Raw genomic sequence first — 22,506 nt, forward strand, 5'->3', positions numbered from 1 at the left:
TAGGAGTCTCTATTCATATCTATCTGTTTCTGCAGAGCGAGATCACTTTATTCACTACTTTGGATGACGATTGGTGTGGTGGTACATTTCAATATTATCTGAGGCAGACGTGAAGGAGAAGTATTATGCTGTGTGAACTGAAGCTGCTGGCTTCTGAGAGCTGGGAGGTGAATTGTATTTCCTGTGAACAATAGTTGTTTTAATGGTTATTTTCTCTGGAACAATGAAGTGTCTGTGGACGCTTGGACATCAGCAACAGTAGAGGCCAATTTATCTTGTACTGCACTTAAACAATGTATTTTATGGCATCATTCCTGACCACGCAGACTAGTGTGCCTGCACTTACACATGATTACTAGGATTTTTTTTCTTTGCGCTTTGAAAGGGCTTTTGTTTGGACCTGACTGTAATCAAGAATCAGAATTAGACCCACATTTGGTGCAGCAAGTGACTCCAGTGTCGCAACATTAGCCCTTTTCTACAGATAACAGAATTAACTTGGCAATAGTTTCTAGTAAAAAAAAAAATAAAAAAAAAATCAAAGGTTAACGTTGTCATGGAATAAGCCACAGTATAGACCTTTTTCACATCACATATGCCGGACAGAAGGGAAACAAGGGTGGAGTGACTAATGTTAATAATGACCCAGTTCCACCGAGTGTCCCAGTATGCCCTGACGGTGAACCAGCACGCATAGTAATAGGATCCCCCGCCATGTGTTTTGAAGTCTGAATGTCAGCTGTGCAAAAGCTTCTTAGGATGTGTTTAAATTTTAAGTCAACAAATTAAAACCAACAATGTTTTTTTTTTGTTTTGTTTTGTTTTTTGTTTTTTTTGTTTCTTTTTGTTTTCTTCTAACTTGCAGTGTAATTGTGCAGCTCCAGAATCAATAAACCTTAACTGAGAACACTATTTTAGTGACTACAGTGATGAAGTAGTGTAATTTATGACTGACATTACATGTTATAGAGGGATTTCTTTTTTCTTTTCAATGGCTCTCTTAGTTGTAATCATACCTATACCTTTTTTTTGTTTCAAAGGGAAACACAAACCTCTTGGGGGTTGTGTCAGAAAGGGCATTTGGTATAAACATCTGCCAAATCAAACATGGGAGCTACCTCCTATGGCAACCCCTGGTGAATAAAGGAGCAGCCAAAAGTAGCTTTTATACCTGTATTGTTTTTATCTGTGGCAGATAGTTCTTGTCCAGTATCATAGATGGTAAAGAATTTGTCACATTGTGACCCCTGCAGTCCAGTTATCGTATCAAAGATTAGATGTTTTCCCTGAATTTTCTCAGGGATGCCACTCACTGGTTTTCCTTTTCCGCATCTTCCACAGTTCTATGCATAGCTAGTTTTTGCATCACATCACAAAATGTCATATTACCTGACTTACTGGGCATGTATTGCCAGAAGGTGCATTTGTCATGGGAAGGGGCAAAATGTTCATCTACTGTCACCTCAGGGTTGAACATCAGTCAGTGGAAAGACCTGCATCCGTTCCTAATGGGAACAAGCTTGTCAGATGTTGCTCTAGTATCGGTGTTGTAAAGTCTGAGGACTCTTGATATTATTCCGAAGGTCTGAAGTGACATTGTAGTCTGGAAAATAGTTCTGCCTGTTGATGTGTCCCTAAGACTATCAGTGTTCTCATTGCTGGATCTGTACACACCAGCAAGAAGAACACCATTATAGGCATCCAGGTATTCTCATCAATGCCATTCCAAATGTTGCCATGGACTTTTTTTTCCTTCAAAAAATGACAATGGCATAAACGGATCAAAACGTGTCTTGATGTCACTTATTCTTGTCACAGCAAACCAGGTAATCCCAGGCGTCACTTTGATGACATGTGTAGCAATTACCCTACCATGTAAGCCAGGAGTTATTGGACTAAAAAGATATGTCAACAACTGCTTTTGTCAACAACAACTGCTTTTCGCGGATGATGTGGTTCTGTTGGCTTCATCGGGTGATGGCCTCCAGCTCGCACTGGAACGGTTCACAGCCGAGTGTGAAGCAGCGGGAATGAGGATCAGCACATCCAAATCTGAGGCCATGGTTCTCAGCCGGAAAAGGGTGGAGTGCCCACTCCAGGTCAGGACAAGTTCCTGCCCCAAGTGGAGGAGTTCAAGTATCTCGGGGTCTTGTTCGCGAGTGATGGGAGAAGGGAGCCGGAGATCGACAGACGGATTGGTGCGGCGGCTGCAGTGATGCGGACGCTACACCGGTCCATCGTGGTGAAGAGGGAGCTGAGTGTAAAAGCAAAGCTCTCAATTTACCGGTCGATCTACGTCCCTACCCTCACCTATGGCCACGAGCTGTGGGTAGTGACCGAAAGAACGAACTCGCGGATACAAGAGGCGGAAATGAGCTTCCTCCGAAGGGTGGCTGGCCTCTCCCTTAGAGATAGGGTTAGAAGTTTGGCCATCCGGGAGGGGCTCAGAGTAGAGCAGCTGCTGCTCCACATCGAAAGGAGCCAGCTGAGGTGGTTTGGGCATCTGACAAGGATGCCTCCTGGGGTTGGTGTTCCGGGCATGTCCCACCGGGAGGAGGCCCCGGGGCAGACCCAGGACACGCTGGAGAGATTATATCTCTCGGCTGGCCTGGGAACGCCTTGGTGTTCCCCCGGATAAGCTGGAGGAGGTGGCTGGGGAGAGGGAGTTCTGGGCTTCTCTGCTTAGGCTGCTGCCCCTGCGACCCGGCCCCCGATAAAGCGGATGAAGATGGATGGATGGAGATATGTCAACACTTCTGGATTTGTATGTTTCAGCAGAAGTGAGAGCAGCTCTAGCACATGTGACGACATCATCAGATGTATCTTTGTCCTCTGGTTGATAATCTATTGTCCTCAGAAAGATGGTCAATTATATTGCTATGCTTTTTGTGTCCTCTCATCTTTAGCAAAGATACGATCAAGAGTTTGGCTTATTGTAAATCTTCTTATTTTTGTATGCTACAAACTGGAGATGTGTACTCTCTCTCTCTCTGATAGTGTGGGAGAGCTCAGAGTGTGTTTATGATTTCAGTTTTAGCACTAAAACCGAAATCATAAAACTTTTTAGTTTTATAGTCTTCTATTATAACTGTGTCGAAACCAACCCCAACACACAAAGGTCATCATTTTCACCAGAACTTTTTATAATTTAGTTAAATTCAGTTTTTTGTTTTGTTTTGTTTAAATGGAGATTCCTGACAAAGTCTAATGTCTTGTTGAAATAAACAAATTTAATATCCACTTTTATGCATTTAAAACCTAAAAACGGGCCACTGCCGACCCTAATGCAAGAGGAAGGTTAAGTATTTTGGAACAAAGTTTTACCAGTTTTTTGAAGGTCTTTCAAAGTTTTTCCTTGGACATTGTCTGCTTTGTCACTTCTTTCCAGTCCAGCCCTTGCACTTGACCACTTCAGAGAAGTGTTTTTCTTTTGTGTTGGTTTATTAAGCCACTACATTTATCCTTGTCCTTCAGACAAAAAAGCCTATCTACAAATGACAGATAACCTAGCAAAGAGCCAATTTTAAACTGTTGTTACAAGTACACTATCACAAAAACACAGAATTTGTTCCCAGTATAGGTATAGAATATAGAAAACAATGATTCCCAAAGAGCTATTAGCTGGAAACTTGGTGAACGGAATATCAGAAACGGAATATCAGAAATGGTCTCAGTTGTGACTGTCAAGAAGCCCTTCTTAAGGTAAATTAGAAGGAAAGGCTGAGATAAGCGAAATTGCATAAGAACTGAAAATCAGTGGCAGCAGGTTTTTATCAGTATTGTAAAGTGCCATATTTTGATCAAACCATGCAGTACTATCTGGAAAGTGTCTGACTGGCTGCACAGCTCTGAACACAACAAAAGGCAGTCAAGGTCCAAAGAAGAGATTTGGATGTCCTTCAAGAAGCCTAGAGAACTATTTCTTGAAGACATTACCTGAAGGCTTGCATAAGCGAGTTCAGTCTATGTTGAATAAAGATGGTCATACAATCTTGATTTTCCGATTTGCTTCTGTAGTGTATTTCCATGTATGTTTGCAACAATTTCCCATTCTCCTAGCAAAATATACAGAAATTAGGGTCATTTGAGACTTTGTCACAGGACTGTAGTTGAGTAATAATTCAGTACTCAAACTACTTAGACCAAAATATCTATAAAGAGTCAAAATGACATGCCTAATTATGAAAAGATGCATGTCATTGGCATTAAATTACAATCAATTTAAAGCTTTTAATGATAATGTTCAAATTTTTCTAACATGCACATATTTCTGAGCTCACACAACTTTCCAATGTCCTCAATGCACCAGTTGCAGGACAAGTAGACTGACAAATAGGTGTGTTGGTATATTTTCCAAGTATGTTAGTTATATGAAATCATGGTATCTTTGTGTATTTTATTGAGCAGACTAACATGCAGACACGTACACATTCTGCTTTTCAGAAACGTGCCTGTGTTACTTGTAGTACTAATCGGGACCAGGACACAGTGGATAATTAACTTCTTATCCTTGGTTCCGATCTGTCTCTGTGGGTGAATAAGATAGTGGTTGTGATGGTGAGAAGTCAACACATGGGTGCACACAGAATATCAGAAATCTACTATGTAAATAGATATGTGAATAACCAGGTTTCTCCTGCTCCATTTAATACACATGCTGATTTTATAGGTCACATATCCAGTCATTAAAAAAAAAAACCCCACTGGTGATATTTTTCATACACTGTCCTGGTGCTCTTTTCACCCACTAACATGCACCTGATAAACAGCTTAAGAGCTTTAACAAATACAAATACACCATGCACTCAGGTTTGAGTGATGCTTGCTGAAAATTAGGGACGACTAACAGTGTCATTACTAATATATCTGCCCGATACTTTCTCAGGTATTTTGGGTGATCTGTAATAGAGCTAAAGGCCCCAAAGACTCACTTTACTATCAGGAAACCAGCAAATATTCACCTTAACTGAAACCAGTCAACTTAGAGAATTTTACTTAAAAAAAAAAAGATTTAAGTCACTATTTAATCATTAAATCTGTTGCTGATTGACTAACTATTGATTTAACTATACAGGGAGTGCAGAATTATTAGGCAAGTTGTATTTTTGAGGAATAATATTATTATTGAACAACAACCATGTTCTCAATAATAATAATAATAATAATAATGGATTGGATTTATATAGCGCTTTTCAAGGCACCCAAAGCGCTTTACAATGCCACAATGAACCCAAAAAACTCATTAATATCAAAGCTGAATGTTTTTGGAAGTAGTTTTTAGTTTGTTTTTAGTTTTAGCTATGTTAGGGGGATATCTGTGTGTGCAGGTGACTATTACTGTGCATAATTATTAGGCAACTTAACAAAAAACAAATATATACCCATTTCAATTATTTATTTTTACCAGTGACACCAATATAACATCTCCACATTCACAAATATAAATTTCTGACATTCAAAAACAAAACAAAAACAAATCCGCGACCAATATAGCCACCTTTCTTTGCAAGGACACTCAAAAGCCTGCCATCCATGGATTCTGTCAGTGTTTTGATCTGTTCACCATCAACATTGCGTGCAGCAGCAACCACAGCCTCCCAGACACTGTTCAGAGAGGTGTACTGTTTTCCCTCCTTGTAAATCTCACATTTGATGATGGACCACAGGTTCTCAATGGGGTTCAGATCAGGTGAACAAGGAGGCCATGTCATTAGTTTTTCTTCTTTTATACCCTTTCTTGCCAGCCACGCTGTGGAGTACTTGGACGCGTGTGATGGAGCATTGTCCTGCATGAAAATCATGTTTTTCTTGAAGGATGCAGATTTCTTCCTGTACCACTGCTTGAAGAAGGTGTCTTCCAGAAACTGGCAGTAGGACTGGGAGTTGAGCTTGACTCCATCCTCAACCCGAAAAGGCCCCACAAGCTCATCTTTGATGATACCAGCCCAAACCAGTACTCCACCTCCACCTTGCTGGCATCTGAGTCGGACTGGAGCTCTCTGCCCTTTACCAATCCAGCCACGGGCCCATCCATCTGGCCCATCAAGACTCACTCTCATTTCATCAGTCCATAAAACCTTAGAAAAACCAGTCTTGAGATATTTCTTGGCCCAGTCTTGACGTTTCAGCTTGTGTGTCTTGTTCAGTGGTGGTCGTCTTTCAGCCTTTCTTACCTTGGCCATGTCTCTGAGTATTGCACACCTTGTGCTTTTGGGCACTCCAGTGATGTTGCAGCTCTGAAATATGGCCAAACTGGTGGCAAGTGGCATCTTGGCAGCTGCACGCTTGACTTTTCTCAGTTCATGGGCAGTTATTTTGCGCCTTGGTTTTTCCACACGCTTCTTGCGACCCTGTTGACTATTTTGAATGAAACGCTTGATTGTTCGATGATCACGCTTCAGAAGCTTTGCAATTTTGAGACTGCTGCATCCCTCTGCAAGATATCTCACTATTTTTGACTTTTCTGAGCCTGTCAAGTCCTTCTTTTGACCCATTTTGCCAAAGGAAAGGACGTTGCCTAATAATTATGCACACCTGATATAGGGTGTTGATGTCATTAGACCACACCCCTTCTCATTACAGAGATGCACATCACCTAATATGCTTAATTGGTAGTAGGCTTTCGAGCCTATACAGCTTGGAGTAGGACAACATGCATGAAGAGGATGATGTGGACAAAATACTCATTTGCCTAATAATTCTGCACTCCCTGTATTTACACCCAGCTAAAAGCTACAGAGTACAGTAATTAGTGGTTAACAAGCCTGTAAAAACTATAAAACTATTATTTGTGGCACTTTTAGTCTAGATTTTGGTCTTTACTGGCAACCACTAGGGCTTTGTAAAGCCTGAAATGTTTAGTCTTTTGGGTTATTATTGTGGAATTTATTAAAGAGATTTCTCGCATCAGCAACCTTTTACTCCAGTGCAGTATTTTTCACTGTGTGGACTGTTTGTCTGACTATACTGTTCAATGCACATTTTACCTCCAGGTGCTGGATAAACACAAAGCGATGGACAGCATGGTGGAGCTGCTGCAGGTGTACCCGGAGGAGGACGAAGCGTATGGAGAGCTGCTGGAAGCCACAACTCAGCTCTATCACTACCTGCTTCAGCCCTTCAGGGACATGAGGGAACTGGCAATGTTGCGCCGACAGCAGATTAAGGTAATACACACAGGCACACTGATACAAATACCATCTGTTTGAGGGGCTTGATTTAAGTAGGTTTAGCACTAGCTATTGCCGACTAACTGGTCGGCGTGCTCTACAGTGGTGCATGTTAGCAGTTAAAGTGCTGTTGCTATGGTTTGATTAGTGCTGGAAAACGATCCCTGAACCGCTGCATGATGAGCCTACACTTCTAAGCCAAGTGCATTGACCAGCAGTGTTAGGTGTTTAGGCTGGGTGCAGTGGTATTGATGGTTGGGTAGTAGCCGCTCTGCGCTATGCATTTGCTACTGGGGGCTGTGGAGGTCAGAGGATCAGCAGAGAGGCTTTCCCCCAGCGCAGAGCAGCTTAACCAGCATAAGTATTATTGCAGCAGTCACTAAACCACTCAGTAATTCTGCAGCCTCAGCACAGCCTTCTGTTTCCCACTCTCTTTCTCTGCTCTGTCTTTGTTGCTTTTCTTCATTAGGCTTGGAAAGGGAAGTAAATCCACAGACTAATCCCTACTGTCTCACAGACTTCATGGAGAGGAGGAGGCACATGCCTGCTCAGTCAGTAGGTCAGAGTTCTAGCTGCTTCTCGTACACTTGTCCAAAAGCTCAGCGGATAAGAAGTGATATACATAACATTGAAATTCAATAGAAAATTGGATAAGTCAGCTGATTTCTCACTAATATGATAGTTCATATTTTCAACCAAGACAATCAGACTAGAAGTTAGCTAGAGTAAAAATAGGACAACAACTGTCTTGCAACTAGGTCAGGTTGCTGTGATTGAATTTCTTTACATTCAGCCACAAATTGCAAGTGGTCAGGGTGATCACCTGATTGCCCACAGACTGGTCATGCAGCATCCCTGACTTTTGATCACAAGGCGACTGCCTGGGTTGTCTCTTGGGAGTCATCCTGTATCCAAATAGTTGTGGTCTAGCTCAGACTGATTGCAAACACTGTCAGACAGATTGGTGAATGTTTGTAAATAATTGCCATTAATTTCTAAACAGAGTCAGTCTACACTGATAAGCACATTTCGTTTCATGGACATTAATTTAATGGACAATAGAAATAATGTCCCATACAGTCCCTATTACTATCTCTCTACCTGTCTTTTGTTCTCTTTCATAGACTGTCTCAGTCTTTCACCCACAGTTGGGCTGTGAGTATTTTACATTGTCAACATGCCTTTCACAGCATGCTTATTCGGCATCTTGTCACTAACAACACAAGTGCGTGTGTGTGTGTGTGTGTGTGTGTGTGTGTGTGTGTGTGTGTGTGTGTGTGTGTGTGTGTGTGTGTGTGTGTGTCTCTTGGGTGGGATTTCTGTGTGTGTGTTATGATGGTTCTTGGGCAGATGCTGATGTTAAGTGAGATATTTCACTGTTTTCCCCTTTGCACTTTTTTTTAAGGAGAAGTCTAAATATTTGCAATAGTTAGGAAAAAAGGAAAAAAGAAATCTAAATTTTAAGTGTTAGTACATTTTTCTACTCGCTGTACGCAAAGCTCCACTGTTGTCAGATATATTAAAAACACATCAGTGTTGCACTTAGTGGAACTGAGTCAAATATAAACTGTAGTTTGTTGTTATAAATGTCTCGCTACCAAAGGCTTTATGGATTTATCTATAACCTAAAATAGTTTCCTGTAAATAAAGTGTAAAGTTAGTGTTACTAAAAATCTTTCTTTTCGCAACCTGTTTTTAGAGGAGGGCTAACACGTCATTGATTGTTGGTCTTTTTTATTTATTGACAATAAGAAAAATATTTCTGAATCAGTAAATCTACAGATTTCTTTTTTCAAATTTAAGAGAAGTATTTTATCTTTCAAAGCTTCTGGTATTTTGCTATAGCCAATTAGTTATTTATATTTTTTGTATCTTGCTTTTGAGCAAGAGAGTGCAAAGCACCAAGGAAAAAAAGGTAGAAAATAGTAAAAATTGTGAATATTTTACATTTGACACAACCGGCCATGACCAGTGAATATTTTTTGCTTATAAGTTGTGTAACCCATTAATGCAGATTAACTAATCCTTTAAGCTGTGTTGGCAGTCTTATGTTTTAAGATTAGCAGTCTTGTTTATGCTGTGGAAAAAAAAATCAGTAGAAATAAGCAATGTGTTTCTGATGAACTGTGCAAAGTGTGAAGCCTTCACTGACATTTTGTACATTTTTGTGTAGATTACTACAATGCTGCAATACAAACTGTTGTGCTGTGGGTGGGTAGGTGGGGCTGTAAAAGCATGGCGTTTTGTTGAATTAAAGAGCTTATGAATTGCATTATGGGAAATGTAGTCCAGCATGTGGCAAGCTTAGCCCATGACAGCATTTTTATATACTACATAGTAATGTTTATAATATTGCTTTAACTGTTGAAATATGAAATAGAGAATTTGTGATTGTGAATAAAATAGATAAATAAAAACAGGTAAACATCAAAATGTTTTCCTAAGATTACATTTCTCTCTTCTTGTTCTTCTTGTTCTTCTTCTTGTTCTTCTTCTTCTTCCTTTTTTTTTTTTTTTTTTACCCCAAGATTTTTCAGGTGTTTTACAATCAGCGAGAGTCTGAGAGTCGGACTTTCTGTTACTTTCTTTTAATTCCTCAGGTTTTATAGATCTGCTACATTGCTGAAAACAAATCCTTCAGCATTTGTTTGGTAGTCTGTGTGTGGTATGATGTTAAACCTGAACTTTAATGTAGTGTCTAATGAATGCAACTATTTCAACTTTTACCTCAAACCTTTTTTATTTTCTCCATGTGCTTCATGTGCCCAAGTTTTTCCAGCTGTACCACCTGCTCCCTTCAGGGCGATCCAACGGCTGAAAACAAAGCTGTATGCAAATGATACCTTGACACAGACTAAAGGGAGCGGGCCTTTTTCAAACTGATGAGTCAGGGGTTTGTGGAGATTCTCTCCTTTGTGAAGAAAGGGGAAGAGGTGTAAGAGGGAATCAGCACATAGGAGATTGTCACTTACATGCAGTTTGCATCCTGCTTGTTGTCGTAAAGATGAGGAGGAAAAAGGCAGACGGGTGCTAGTATTATAACCTGTTCTGACCTCATCTGCAAGTGTGAATGCAGTAATACACATGGCATGTATGAGGTTATTGTGAAAAGACCAAAGTGCTTCAAGGACCTACATGCTGCAATGTTACAGCGGAGCCCTTTTAAATAAACAACAATGCTGGTTTCATCAGTCTGTTAAATGGTGACGTCCTGTTATTCAGACATGTCACTTTTATGGCTTCATGTAAGCGTTCCTGCAACAGTAATGTAACCATGCATAGTACTTGCAGTATATAATGTTCTGTACATGAGATTCCAAAGAACAGAAAGAGTTTCATTAGCCAGACTCTGTTCTCCTTATTGAAATTGTAAAGCTTTATTTGATAACGTCTTAAATCTGTGATAGTTAGAATAGAGGCCTGTGAGTGGATGTGGCAACTAAAAGCAAGCAAACCATCTTTTTCACTCTGTTTATATGTTTGCAAATGTTGAAGTAGCCGGATATTTAATAAACAGTCTAACAGTTTATTTTCCTTTCTTTTTTGCCCCTGACATGATGATGATTTCTCTAAAAAAAAAAATTGTCCCCTTGTGAGCTAATCAACTGAAGATAGAGGAGAGCTCTGTGCATGCTGTTAATGTGACTACGTGCATTCAGACTCAGGATGTATTGAAAGTTTAAAGTGATGCATGTTTGACCTTTACTGAAAAGTGACCAGACTGCCATTCATATACGAAGCTAACATAATCAGATGGAATCACATAAGCGGAAATGACTGTCTGAAAGTAATCTAAGTAAGGTGTAATCTTGTCAGGTAGAGGTATTACACATTAGAGAGAATTGGAAAAAAATTATTTAATACTCGCATGATATATTTTTTGGTACTTAAAAGTTAGGTTAATCTTCTTGGAGATCATTATTTTTCCTAAATTAACTTTAAAATGGTTTAGCCTGTAAAATGTCAGAAAGCAGTGAATATTGCTGACAAACTAGGAGCTGAGATGTATGAATATATGTGTTTAATCATTAATTTGACCATTGTTACTGCTCAGCTGTGAATTTTCAGCTAAAGGGTTTCACGCTCTCAACTGGAGACATCTGAGCTTACCAGAAACAGCGAAAAGCTGATGGAAAATTGAATGAATGTTCTCTCATCAGGCATTTTGGTGAACGGTGCATTGTCCGTAGCATGTCGGAGCAGTCCAGCGTGGGTGTCCTGTTGCTCAGGAGGTCAGAGGGCAGCCATGAATTAAAAATGTGGTTTCACTGTGGCATGGCAGAGATGGTTTTGTGCCATGGTGAGCTCCAGTTACAGTTTCACATTGTATTCATTCTAACATGGCAACAGTTGTCAACATGCTACACTAGATTCACCTCTGCTAAGTTCTTCTGCTCTTTTATCTATGCTCCACCTCTCCACCGCCCTGCATCACTGAAAAACATTTATTTCCTCGACTTCTTTTGTCATTACTTCAGTGTGTCACCGAGGCAGCTTTGTTTTAATTTCCTGTGACTCAAAAAGCCATTTTCCACTAGTACCTACTCAACTCGACTCGAAGGGACTCGACTTGGCTCGGTTTTGGTGGCTTTCATTACATATGAATGTCACCTAATGTGCCTGGGGTCATTACACCAATGCTCTTGAAAGTCCTGTGATGCCATTTGCATGCGACACACACAACCCTACAATGGAGGACGTCGACGCGATGGTATACCTGCTGCTCGGTGTACAGCTTTTCGTCAAACTTGGGGACCGCGGTGTTGTTGGTTTTTTTTTTTTTTGTGTAGCCATTTTCAAAAATGGCGGGTTTTGTGACGTAGTCGCTCTCATGACTCATGGAGTGAAGTCAGTGACTCGCCAATGTGTGGAAGCCTGTCTGTTGATACCATCTAATGGAAAACCCTATACACTGAGCCGAGCCAAGCCGAGTAGGTAATACTGGAAAGGGGCTAAGAGAAAACATTTCTATGCACATAAATTAGCTGATTAGGCAATTAATCTAATTGTTTTTTTTACTAGTTATAGAAGTCCTCATTTTTTCTTTGTGGTCTAAATGTTTAAGTTCAAAGTTAATTAAATAAATCATATATTGAAGGACTTCTTTCTCAGCAGCTCCAAACCATGACCAAGACACCACCATGTTTTACAGATGACTGTAGACACTCACTGTTGTACTTCTGTTTTTACCTCCTCAATACATACTGATGACTAAAGATGTAAAATTTTGATCCAGTAATTCATAAAACATGTTGGCACTGATTTTCAATCCAGTTCTTGTGCAGTTTGGCCTGTTTCCCATCCTTAAGATTGATTCCTGGCGGCCACCCTCCCACTGAGAGTATCTCTGATAAGGCTTCGGGAAACAGTTGCTTGATCAACTGTTAGGCCAGATGCACTTCCCAGGCCTGTGTCAGTTCTTTGCAGGACGTGACTTTCAGATACTGTTCATTTCCTGTAGATGTGAAAGACATGCTGCACATGTCAAGTTTTCAGCTAATATCTGATTGAGAATCACCTTCCTGGTCCAAAAAATTATATTTTATCCCTGGTTAACTGTGTTGTCTTTTTTTTTTTTTTTTTTTTTAATACACACACTCCTGTGTTTTTGCGACAGGATGCTAGTAACAAAATGCCTCACGATACGGTTTAAAATTGGTTCTTTGAAGGAACTGCAGGTTTTTCAAATAATTATAAATAATTGTTTGATGAAGACTGCCTCGTATCTACCACAGTCATGCTATTTTAATCAAATGAGATAAGGGCGACCATGACAGCATCCGTCCTGTAATCCCAGCACTTTAGCGTGGGAAATGGCGTCACACCTCTGTTTTAAGTAGGGCTGACATATCACTGTATGACACCATGACCAGAGGTGTTAACAGACGTAACTCCCCCCCAACCCCCACCACCATTGTTTTTTGTATTTTTAAACTGTATGCAGGAAGTGAGTGATGGCATGCTAGAAGGGAGCAGGCTGGGGGAAAAAGGATGCTAATTTTATTTGTGTGGCTACTTGGCCTGTTTTTCAGACAGCCAAACATGCAGAAAGCATTTCAAAGCTGACATGTAACTAAAATGTAAAACTCCTTTACTACGTTTGGCTCACAGTCCAAATGTATATTAGTCATAGGAATGTGTCACCTTTTCCGAGCAACTTTACAGGTGTGAATCATCACTTGTTTGCACCGCACTTCTTTTATTTCCATAACTTACTGAGACTTTGATCAGACACAAAGTATATTCAAACAATGCACATTTCAGGAAATTCCCCAAATGCTAGTGTTTGTGTTACATTTCAACAGGCTTTGGCCTGCTTTACTTGTAGAGCAGGTGATGCATTTTGTCAGTTGTCTGGATGCGTTTCAGCTTTGCATAAAACCAGTCTAACAGACTGATGATCAAGAGCCAACTTTATGCAGAGATGTTTTCTTCAGTTTGATTTGCTGCCGAGGTCAGCAGGGACAAAGTCAGTGATGGCATGCAAAGAGGTAAAGGAAAGGAGGCTGGTGAATGTCTGTCCATCCTCACCAGGTGGGATCGACCTGCTAAAAGGCAACCTTGCTCTTGTTTCCTCATGTTGTTGTAATTTTTAGGTGAATAAATAATATACTTTCTAAGATTTGTTCCTGCCAGACTTTTTCTTTTCTTTTGATGTAGACTCTCCTCCCCCGCTTGCTCCCGGTTTCACCCCCGAACCACTCCCTGTTCTTGTGCCTCACTTGTACAAGAATAAAAGCACAGAGTATGCTGGTTAACATAAATCAAAGCCTTTGGGCTTTGATTGGGATTATTATAGTCTTGTTTATTTTTGAGCACCTACGCACATCTGTTTTGCATCAAGATATTGAAATACGACTGCATGCACAGGAGGCCCTCGCAAGGAGTTTAGCTTATATTGTGTGTACATTTTGTTCCCTGCCCTCTCTTAGAGGGGCTTGTATTTCTCCCTCAACACCCAGAACACAACTCCACGTGACACCGCTTTTCTTTTTCTTACTCTTTTTTTCACATGGCAGGAGGAAGAAAAAAAAGGACCTCTGTGCATGTATCGTTTTATTTATTGTTCACAAGTATACTGGGTCAGTGTCACTGTATAAGCGTGCACAGACGCGCCTAAGCCATTTCCTTTTTGTTATCACCATCTGCTGTGACTTCCTGGTATTTCAGAATGCTATAGATGGTCTTTGGTGGTGGTTTTCAAACTGGCAGAGGTGAAGTGGCATTTGGAGAAAGGAAGGCGGGGCATACAATGATCAGAACAGGTGCATGCCAGTGTTCTTCAAACAAAAGGGAGCTCAAAGAGGCAGTTAAGGCAATGGATTTCTCTTTGGGCCAAGTTAGCCCAGCTGGGATTGAAAAATTGATCTCTTTTATATTTATATATACACAAACGTGTGTGTGTGTGTGTGTGTGTGTGTGTGTGTGTGTGTGTGTGTGTGTGTGTGTGTGTGTGTGTGTGTGTGTGTGTGTGTGTGTGTGTGTGTGTGTGTGTGTGCATGCCTTCTAATGCTCTGATGCTCTGAAGTTGGGTTTTGTGACGTGTGAGTCTAGAGGGATTGGCTCAAATCGCGGTTAGAGCTGAAGTTTTTGGCACAAGAATGTTGCTTCTTGCTTGAAATTCAATTATCAAGTCCATAAACTCATCAGGAAAAAAAACTGTGGCCTAATAGGAGCTTCCTCGTCTGCTTTAAGTTTCAGACCAGGAAGCTGCGTCCATCTTTTATATACAGTCTACGATGGTCATAAAACTGCCTGGGAATCTCCATCTAACTCTGAAATGTGCTTTACACATATTTTTAGTTTTCTACAGTTTCAAAGTAATCCAGTATACATAAACATACATAAACAGGAACCGACAGCTGCTAGTTTGGCATCATTTAATTGGAGCCTGTTTGCCAAAATGTAAACAAAGATAGACTAAAAAAAACATTATTAAAGAACAGTAAGACCAAGACATAAATACCAACATGTGTTGCAAAATCTTCCTATACAAACTCTTGTTACCTCACTGATGATACCTGATCTAAGTACTGTACATTTAAGCTGTTCTAACAAGCTGCCTTAACTCCTGCCAGATTTCTCTGGAGACTGAGCGACTCGGCCCTCGTCGTGTGGAGAGCCTGAGAAAAGAGGACGAGGAGTGGCAGAAGAAGGCTCACGCCGCAGTGCTTTCCATTCAAGACCTGACTGTCAAGTTCTTTGAAACCACAACTCGGTCTCAGAAAGGTAAACACACACAGGAGGCTAGTTTCTCTCTTCAGAAAACAATGTGTGGCGTTGTTTTTGTGGTGACCTTTGAACCTTTATAAAAGTATGTTTACTTCATAAGAGAGCGCTTAGAGATCATGTGAGAATAAAACATTCTGGCTCTGTTCTCATCTCCAACCTCTGGCATACCAAAGTCATTAACATACACTCCACCCTGACTCGTGACACATTTTAATCCTCAAACCTTCTCTGCTATGAATTGGAATAAAAATGTGTTTTTCCTCAAATGGGCTTTATTTACTTCGGATTTCAAGTCAAAGCACTGCTGGTTTGTCCATTTTAGGCATTTAACGCTCCAGAAATAAACTATAGCGTTTAGGCCAAACCATTTTCTCACATGTTCTTTTTGCTCCAAATGATTCAAAACTATTAACCACAATTATGGTCATTAAACTGCTGTTTAAATGTCTAATCATTTGCCAGATAACTAGCTGACTAATCTCTGCAGCTCTAGCCCTTTTCACTTACTTCTTTACTGTATGCGTTATAGCTCTATACGAGAGGATGCGAGCTGACCAGAGAAAGTTTGGGAAGTCAGCGTGGACAGCGGCGGTTGAACGCATGGAGCGGCTGCAGTTTGCCGTTTCCAAAGAAACTCTGCAGCTCATGAGGGCCAAAGAGATCTGCCTGGAACAGAGGAAACATGGCTTGAAGGAGGAGGTAAAACATAACATGCTGATGCTGCTGAAAAACCCCCCAAAAACAAATCACACATGTGGACCAAGATCGGTGTCAAAATTCTGAAGTGTATCTGGGTGTGTTCTGAAAAGGTGGTGCTCAGTCCAGTCAGGTTTGTTTTTAAGAAGCCACAATAAGAGGACATGGATATAGTGAAGTTAACAGAAGAGAAGAACTCGAGATAATAGCCGTGTTGGAAAAATGAGCTCATGGCTGTGGCATCCTGTAATGGAGGGAACAACTTCCTGGTCTGCAGGAGTGGAAATGACTCACTGGGAATGACTGTCAGGTCAAATGTTTGCTGTGCATTTGAAAATACACTAAAACTAAAAATGTACCTGGTCAGTGTGTTGTAGCATAGCACTTAGAGAAGACACAAACACTGGCTCAGCTTCCACCGGATCTGTTAATGTGAAATATAAATGCACAGTCACTCAGGTAGAGCTTTTGGAAAATCCTGTGGACGGTGCCCTTTGGCCTTTGAAATAGTCTCTGTGGTTGTTGTTGTAGATGCAGAGTCTACAGGGTGGGGAGGATGCCATGCTTCGCCTGGACCAGCTGGAGGCGCTGTACTATGAGTTACAGCTGCAGCTGTATGACATTCAGGCCGAGGTGCTGCGCTGCGAGGAGCTGCTGCTCACTGCCCAGCTGCAGAGTCTGCGCAGGCAGATGACAGGTGAGCATCTCTTTAGATGGTTTGGTTCAGGTTGTTATTTTTCTTTCTCTTTTTCTGTTATAGCTCAGTGTGTCAGACTCATGACTGATGCTTACATGTGCTGAAAAATGTGGTTTTCAAGTATAAAACAAAATGTTTTGGCTTCTCATTGGTTTCCAACCTCATCCTCCAGTTAAGTCCTTTGCTTATCCCGTGGCACCACAGCTGTCCTGCTTTGACTTTATCACCAGTACCACTTTTTCTTCTACTCATAGTCAGTCAGAGATCAAATCCTCGAGCCATTGTTACGAGCTGTATAAGCTGCACAAGCAGCATTTGGATCTTCAATGTCTTCTGATTTTCTGCCAGAGCGACAGGATGAGGTGGTGTACTACGATACCTTTGAGAGTCCTGATGCCATGAAGGGTGTAGAAGACCCCACGACCCCACCGTCACCCCTCAGAGAAGAAGAACTCTGCACCCTGCAGCAGAGGACCCGGCAGCTCGAGGCCCGCAGGGGCCGCATCACTGCCAAGAAAGTCTACCTCAAAAATAAGAAGGTGAATTACCGATGGATAAAGATACGGTCGTGTGCTTTATCTGTGGGTTAAGGATCAGTTTGACAGGTCTGTCTATAATAACATTATGTTTGTGTTCTGTTCTTCCTCAAATAGGAAATCTGTATCATCAATCACAAGCAGAAGATACAACAGCGCCAAGGTAGCCATACTGACAGCAAATCCCTGCAGGAGCTGCAGCAGGTAAGAAACTTCTATCTGTGGCTGCAAGGGATAGGATTTATATATTCACTGTTCTACTCTGTCAGTAAATGAAGAGATGATATTACCAGTTAATTCAATGCAGTTTTATTTTTATAGCACCAGAAAGAAAACAGGGAGTCCACTTTGATGCTCACAGACATGGCAAATATTCTGTGGCAATGATCGAACTTTTTTGATTTAGAGCTTGCTGCGAGACAAATTTCAAATATCGATACCAAAGCAGTGAAAGCAGCAATTGTTCCTCACCCTGCTACAACACATTCATCTCATTTGCTGTTTCTGTGAAAAGGGAGATGAAGATGATGAAGCTAAGCGAAACGCCAGAGTGAGTCAGGAGAGGCAGAGGACACTTGACAGGCTTCGCAGCCTCAAGCAGGTGAGGACTTAACATAAACACACACGTCATCTGAGGAGGAACCTTCACTGAATCCTCCTCAAACACCAATGATTAGTAACGTTTCGTTTTTTTAGTTAAAAGATGATTTTGTGTTTGTCCACAGTGTTTTATGTTCTTGTAGTGACATCTACATAGTCTTGATACATTAACCTCCTAAGACCCGAACTCTTCCACAGCATGCATTTTTAATTTCTCTTTGATATTTGGGCTGATTGGGACCCGATGGATGTAAAAACAAAGAACCTGATTTTTGTTTCTAAGAAAAGTGAGAGCCACATATGAGGATATTTGTTTAAAATTTCAATAAAACAGTGGCAGTATAATGTCCTCGTAAGTGGATATCAGGCACTTGTAGAGCAAAATGTAGTATTTTGGTCTAAATAACCCAAATTGTGATGTCCACATATGTGTACGCCAGGTCCTAGGAGGTTAAAGCAAAATCATGTGTGTAATGTTGCGTAAACTGCACTCAGTCCTTCAGCTTTACTTTCTTTCTTGCTGCTTCCCCACACAGAGGTATCCAGGCCAGGTGACTCTAAAGTCAGGCCGCCTGCGCCTGAGTCAGACTCACAGTCGGAGGCGTGCTGGGCAGCAGCCCAGCACCCAGGCTGCCGGCGTTCAGACCGACTGCATCTCAGATCTCCCAGAACTCTCTGCTCCTCTCCCGCCGGACGCGTACGGCTGCGACAGCGTCTCTTTACCTGCGGTCGACCTCCAAGGCCTCGATCCCTCGCCTCCCTTCCTATCGCTGCCCCCACTCTCAGCCACGCCGTCAAACTTTTCACTGGGTCCCCCTCCCCCGCCTCCACCGCCTCCTCCTCCGCCTCCTCCACCACTTCCCACCTCAGAGGACGACCAGCAGAAGAACCTCACAGCCGTCACGCTTCAACACCAGAAAGGCGAGTCTGACTCCACCTCGCTCCCGCTGGCTCCATTTTCCCCTCGATTCTTTGACAGCAGCCAGCTGTTAACGGCGAGGAAAAAGCTGCGGAAGACGGCTTCTCTGGACTCGTCGCAGTGGAGGAGAGGTGGGCAGGGAACTTTTCATTGCAGTAGAGACCTTCATGGTTGGTTAATACTACAAATGTTTAATGTAAGGCACATAACACTCATTCGGTACCTACTTTTAAATGAGGTAATTTAAGCATTTTATCAGTCACAGGAAATGGTGTATTTAAACAGAGGTTGGAGCTAAATTGTGTGTCAGCAGTAGGTTGTTTGGCTGTGTGCTAAACGGCGAACCAAGCCTCTAAACACTGTGAAGCTAATTGTCTCTGCCCTGTGTTCTCAGCGAGCTCTCCCATGGATGAGGTGCTGGCATCACTCAAGCGGGGCAGTTTCCACCTGAGGAAGGCTGAGCTGCGGGTCTTGGGCCCGGATCCGGATGACGACAGCAACAATATCCTGGCTCAAATCCGACAGGGCGTCCGGCTTAGGAAGGTACGGACCAGACCGGAGCAGCAGCGTCATCCCAAAAGCTTCCCCCACTCGGCCGACGCTCTGACCCGCAGCATTCACGAGGCTCTGAGGAGAATCAAGGAGGCCTCTCCTGAGTCAGAGTCAGAGGATGAAGGTCTTCCCTGCACTGACTGGGAAAACTAATGCGGTTCATCGAAGGAATCTTTTAAACCCCCCCACCTTTTTGTTTTGTTTTTTTAACACAAAGAGTTTAAACAAAGTGAAACCAAGTTAAGCAGGCAAGCCAGGGTTAAGTCACCTGGAGATTTCTTGGTGCAATTTGAACAAAAACCCTCGATTTTTCTTTTTTTAATATATATTAGAGGATTTTTTTCTTACTCATGTACGCTGTTTGTAAAGATGGACCACTAATCTTTTTTTTTTTTTATGTCATTGCTGTGGCTCTCTGGGCGAGGATACAACCTCTGACCTCTCATCACGTCCGAGTCGTACTGTAGCTTGCTGTGACGGGTTTGTTTGAGGACACGAATTTTGCTCACAGTGATGGTAAACCTTCAGTCTGAGCGTTTACATTTTACTACACAACAAGCATTTGTACTGTACATCTTTTTAAAGGAATAGTTGGACTGAGTGCATACGAGAGTGGTATTAACATTCATATTTACAAAATCGCCAAACTTTGACTTTGAGATGAGGTTTTGTGTAATCACCCACGCAGTTTATCGGAATCAATTTGAACGTCCAGCATCTGTTTTAGGGCTTTAGAACTGTGAAAGCACCTGATTGCAGTACAAAGTGCCCCCAAATACTCTGAGGGCTGTTAGAAAATAATCCAGTTAACTTACAAATGTGTAAAATCCCTGTTTACCTGCACCTCACACAGGATGAGACAACTCGGCCGGTCATCAAAGACAAACGCAAACTTGTAGATTTGCTGCTTTTCAGCTCTAAATATGTGTGAGAATAACAGACCTGGGGCCAGATTTACTCGATGTGATGCTACTAATGCAAGAATGTGCTGATAATGCTCATAATGTGCAAATCTAACCACCAGTTCAACCATTGCAGTCTCCTGAGGGCAGTGTAAACGAGTGGGTCAAAAACATGCAGAGCGGACGAGGAAGCAAGTAATCCAGCAAGTGTAGGTTTTCACTCTAAAACAGCTGAAGGAGAATCTATATGTTTTGAGACAAAGACAAACTCTTCTGTTAGAACTCGATGAAGTCTGCGTGGGATCTTGGAGTTTGGGACAGCTGTTCTTGGGATAATGGTCTCAGGCAGGACCAGAGTAAGGCCAACCCCAAACCATCTGTCTGTCGAATTTACTGTAACTGTAAATGTGCTCATGACTCTGTTTCACTCCTGCATGCTGCGTGAGGCTGCTCATATTCAGGACAAAGACAAGACTCAAATAGGTTCAATAAAATGACAAATTCAACTCAAAAATGCCTGAACTTAAAAGGCGTATTAGGGTCACGGTGGTTCATATATGTACACAAACGTTGTACATTTTTTTTAGAAAAAAGTGTCAAATGTACGAGGAGAAAAAAAAAGTACAAATTTACGAGAATAAAACTCGGAAAAGGGAATCTGTCGTTACACGTTTCCAGGTTAAGTTAGAAGAAATTCAGATATGTGAACTCCTGGGACTAATAAGCCATACAAATATGTTCGGTATGCCTTTTTTCAAGCATACCAAACCAACTCCATGCATTTAAAAGTCATCCTCTGACCTGTACAGACAGCACTGGGATCATAAAGTTCAACACTGAAAAAAGACGTTCATATCAGCAATAACTTTGTTCTCATTTATGTCACCAACATGTAGATTCTGGGTGCTCCATTGCTGCAAATAGTTAAAAAATAAAAATAAAAAAGCTTATAAGGAAATGATATTAAATGTTCTCTTAACTGAAAGTCATTTAGTAATTTCCCTTGTAAAAATTGCCAATTATTGATAACAATAGAAGCTCGTTTTTACATATGGTTTGATTAACGGGATATCTATGTATTATACGTTTCGGCATTACACTTTGCAGACGGTCCCTGTGTTGTTAGTCCAGGTCAGAGCATGACTGGAAAAACATGAACATGCTGGAAAAAAGATGTTGTTGTTGTTCTAATGAGTTATTGATCCCAGAAGATCAGCTGAACCTTGAAAAGTAAAGCGATGCTTTTTGACTGAAACAAAAGCCACAATTTTTTTAGTTTTTCTCTTAAATCTGTCGATTTTTTTCTTCTTTGCACTCTGAACTGAAAAATCTGTCTAATACATAAACATAAAGCCAGCCACAAAGAAAACCTGCCGGCGTCTTTTAGCTTGGTGCCGATGTAGACCAGTAGCACATCTGGCCCCTGGTGTTCCCGTCATAGTCACACTGTAACACTGTAATCATCAGCACACAAAGAGCTGTGGTTTTACATAACAAGCTTTATCTGTTGTTGTGCATCCTCCACTTCTTTTATAAGGATGCCGTTAACACCAGGTCAGTATTTTGACAGATGTATACCTGTATGACATTTCTATTTTAGCTCCATTTGAAGTATAAATGATTTCTTGAATGTAGCTTTGGATGTTTTCTGTGTTTGGCAGTTTACTGTCCACCTTACAGATGGAAATATTGTTGGGACCAGATTCCCTTTCATTTATTACTTTGATCTTGATTCATCATTGACAAATAGCAGAACCAAAAAGCAAAAAAAAGTAGATATGAATCACTATAATGGAGCTCGGCTCTTTAGATACAGATCCACAGATTGTTATCGGTCTAGAATTTCACATCCTCTAAAATAAGAATTTGACATTTCTTTCTTGTTTATTTCTGCTTTTGTGCTAGAAACAAATTCATCTTAATTTTAAAATATAACTGCCTTTTAATCTCTTTATCGTGTTTTTTTTTTTTTTTTTTTAAAGAATTCAACAGTGCAAAATTGATCTGGCAAAAAGAAAATATTGATTAATATCGGTAAAATTGTTTTTTTGGGGTGTAGCGTCAGTCAAGAGGGGCCGATATCAGCTGGTAGTGTAATGATATTTGGCTGATATGTTGAAATTTTAGAATTTTATTTGTTTTTGTTTTTTGTTTTGTTTCTTTTTTTCTGTTTCATTTAGCATGTGATAGTTAGCTGCACATT

At 41.1% G+C, this 22,506-nt stretch overlaps 1 protein-coding gene across 1 annotated transcript in view; it reads left to right on the forward strand.

Moving 5' to 3' along the window:
* jmy (junction mediating and regulatory protein, p53 cofactor) overlaps positions 1-22,277 on the forward strand; it is a 29,127-nt gene extending 6,850 nt beyond the window's left edge. The window contains exons 2-10 of the mRNA XM_080875125.1: positions 6,993-7,166; positions 15,248-15,398; positions 15,931-16,100; positions 16,629-16,794; positions 17,143-17,333; positions 17,448-17,534; positions 17,845-17,931; positions 18,467-18,980; positions 19,244-22,277. Coding sequence (XP_080731251.1) covers positions 6,993-7,166; positions 15,248-15,398; positions 15,931-16,100; positions 16,629-16,794; positions 17,143-17,333; positions 17,448-17,534; positions 17,845-17,931; positions 18,467-18,980; positions 19,244-19,554 — 1,851 coding nt within the window. The 3' untranslated portion in view covers positions 19,555-22,277. The remainder of the gene's footprint in view (positions 1-6,992; positions 7,167-15,247; positions 15,399-15,930; positions 16,101-16,628; positions 16,795-17,142; positions 17,334-17,447; positions 17,535-17,844; positions 17,932-18,466; positions 18,981-19,243) is intronic.
* Positions 22,278-22,506: the final 229 nt, after the last annotated feature.

This window comes from Rhamphochromis sp. 'chilingali' (genome assembly GCF_963969265.1).
Source record: "Rhamphochromis sp. 'chilingali' genome assembly, chromosome: 2".
Taxonomy (NCBI): domain Eukaryota; kingdom Metazoa; phylum Chordata; class Actinopteri; order Cichliformes; family Cichlidae; genus Rhamphochromis; species Rhamphochromis sp. 'chilingali'.